This window comes from Lactuca serriola, chromosome 1, assembly GCF_051521515.1.
Source record: "Lactuca serriola cultivar US96UC23 chromosome 1, Lser_US96UC23_V15, whole genome shotgun sequence".
NCBI lineage: Eukaryota > Viridiplantae > Streptophyta > Magnoliopsida > Asterales > Asteraceae > Lactuca > Lactuca serriola.
Window position 1 is genome coordinate 865836 of NC_136408.1, and position 2826 is coordinate 868661.

Genomic DNA, 2826 nt, shown 5'->3' on the forward strand with positions numbered 1-2826 from the left:
TTTTTTTTTTTTTTTTAATTTCAGTTTATTATAGTATCCTGCAGACGTTAAAAAAACAAACATGCTTTGTACTACAGGCTGCAGCCGTTTAGTCCACCTCTTCTACTATAAAGGGTTGTAGATATGGTCCTCAGAGTTTGCGTTTTCGCTACGAAAAAACAAACAACACCTCAATGTTTGTTCGTAGCACATGAATCCAAATATGGATTTCCTAGAATAGTATATAACATTGATTTTAATAGGTCATGAATGAATTGTCTAATAGCATCGAGATGTTAATATGTGAGAGGTAATCACGAGTATCCAAAGATTATATAAAGATTATATTTGAAGCGGTAGCTTTACAAGATTTATGAACATGTCATGCATATTTTCACGAAAAGGTACTTGGAAAACCCCTCCCAAGAGTTTATTTCAAGCGCTCATTTCAGGGTGAACATAGCAATATACTATCATGCAGATGCGATATACCCAAGTTTGACAGCTTATTTCCTTTCGTATGAAGGAAACTGGTTAACTAGTTTTTTGTTCGGATTTAGGTTCAATATATGATTTGATTTGGTTTGGTTAACCATCCATATTATACGCACATGTAGACCATGTTTGATAGACTATCTGAAAAACTAGCTGATAGTTAATAAACTAGTAATAGTATTTGGTATAAAAATTGTTTATGAGCTAAATTATAATGTAAATTGACAATGAATAGACATTTAGATATATAACTAAAAGAAAAAAAAAAGAATAAATGTAAACAAAGACATGTAAAATATTTTTGAAAAAACTTCATAAGCTTGTTTTAAGCTATCTCAAAATAGTTCATCAAAAGCTAGCTTAAGCTAGTTCATAAGCTAAAATAAGCATTTATATTTCATTTACATTTCCCTTTGCCCAATTGGCCCTGGGATTTCCAATTTAGATATTTGATAAATAATTAAACAGTGAAATTGTATATTGATTTTCTTAAAGTGAAATGTTCTATTTTTTTTTTTTTTTTTTTTTTGGATCATCTAAGAATAACCAGATAATCCAAAGAAAACACAACTATCACTTGAATTAAAGAAAAGACATACATACATACATAACAACCTTACAAGGGAATGAGAAACACCAGTCGAGTAGTACCTACCTTAAAACAAAAGCCAGGCTTAAGTTGTGAGCATTACAGGATTAAGTTGAGTTACTTGTTAGCAGCTAATTAGATTAGAGTAGTCAGCGCTTCCTCTTCTTTTTGCTTGAATTATTAACATCACTTTTAGTTTTAGGTGATGCTACAGCCTTGGCACCTATGGCACAACTCCATAAAGCTCTCTCTACATCCGAGGGTGTGAACACCTCCTCCTCCTCATCTACGCTTAATTCCTATAAAAATGAATTTGAATTTTTTAAGCAAATCCAGTTTTAACAATCCAATTATATAACCGTGGAACTAACCTTTGCTTTTGCTTGAAGTTTGTCCACAAACACAAGGTACTGTTTCAATGTATATTCTTTTGAGTTCCCAAGAGCTGCCACCATTGCCTTGATGATGAAATTGCAATGTTACTTAATAGTTTTTCAAGATAAGAAAAAGGAGACTAATGCTTGGAATGGATTTGTAGGGTACCTCATCGGACATGAAAGGTGCAATATCCGGCGCATAAGCAGCTAAAACAGCAGATGCAGTTGCAGGTCCAACACCCTTCAAGACTGTAAGCTCAGAAATAGCTTTTGAAACGTCGGGTAAGGATTTGAAAGCTTTTTGCGAAGCAGAAATCACAGTATCCTCATTCAGTGATGATACAAAATCCAACAAACGTGGTCTGCGATAATATAAAGTAACATCATTCAGTGTACTCGCATTTGGATACAACTGCCAGACCAATACACAAAAGCTATGGATAATCGACTAATTTATGGACCAAAATGACAGTTAATTTGTGAAAAATATAAATTATTGACCTCAGTAACAGTTATCAGACATTCGGACCCTCTACTACTGAGCACATTAGAGTAGAAGAGACCATTTACCTCCATTTCCCGCGAGTGAGCTTCCATTGCATGAGCTTGGATAGCTCAGGAGTGGTGATATGGGGATTAGGGTTCCTTTGGCGAATAAGATGCGGTAGTTCTTTGCAATAGAACTGGTCTAGCGAAACAAGATTCGGCTTACCAATGGACTCGATTCTGCTTTCGTACGCCGATAAGGATTCCTTCCATAGATTCACGTCAGAGCTCTTGAATTCCATCTCCCTCTCTTTTTAAGAAACCCGAGCAGTTCTTCGCCCAATTACTCCTTCCGCCGGTTTCTGCAATCAATTGCCAAAATCGGATATTTTTAATAAACATTTAAGCAAATTTAGGGTTTAGGGTTTAATTAATTATTTTCCCATCATTTTTTATTTACATGACAGCAATACAAAATTACAAATATACAACATCGACAATGTATGCAAAGAGTCACCATAAGACCCTTTTTATTATACGAAAAATATCATAAACGTCACAAATAATATCTTATTTCTAAGTTATAAAATTTTTAAGAGTAAGTTACACGATTAGTCCCTCATTTAAGTGTCAAATTATACGTTGAGTCCCTATTTTCAAAAATTAACTAGGACCGTCCCTGTATTTTTTTCCACTCGGATCGTCTCTGACGATATAAAATGTCTATTTTACCTTTTTGATTAATTTTTTTTATTTTACTTATTATTTATTTTCTAATTTATATTAGAAAAATAAAAAAGGTCCACCACTTTCACCTCACCTAATACCAGCCACTTGTTTCAGGAACCAGACTTATATTCTCTGTCTAGCCACTGGTCATCGACTCTAAAATGACTTCCA

At 33.9% G+C, this 2826-nt stretch overlaps 1 protein-coding gene across 1 annotated transcript; it reads right to left on the reverse strand.

The window, feature by feature from the left end:
• Positions 1-1028: 1028 nt before the first annotated feature.
• On the reverse strand, positions 1029-2385 carry LOC145094411 (DNA binding protein). The gene is made up of 4 exons (XM_079032835.1): positions 2011-2385; positions 1607-1802; positions 1435-1521; positions 1029-1362 (listed from the first exon to the last, which is right to left on the reverse strand). The coding sequence occupies exons 1-4, from the start codon at positions 2226-2228 to the stop codon at positions 1213-1215; spliced, it is 651 nt and encodes a 216-aa protein (XP_078888961.1). The 5' UTR covers positions 2229-2385; the 3' UTR covers positions 1029-1212.
• Positions 2386-2826: the final 441 nt, after the last annotated feature.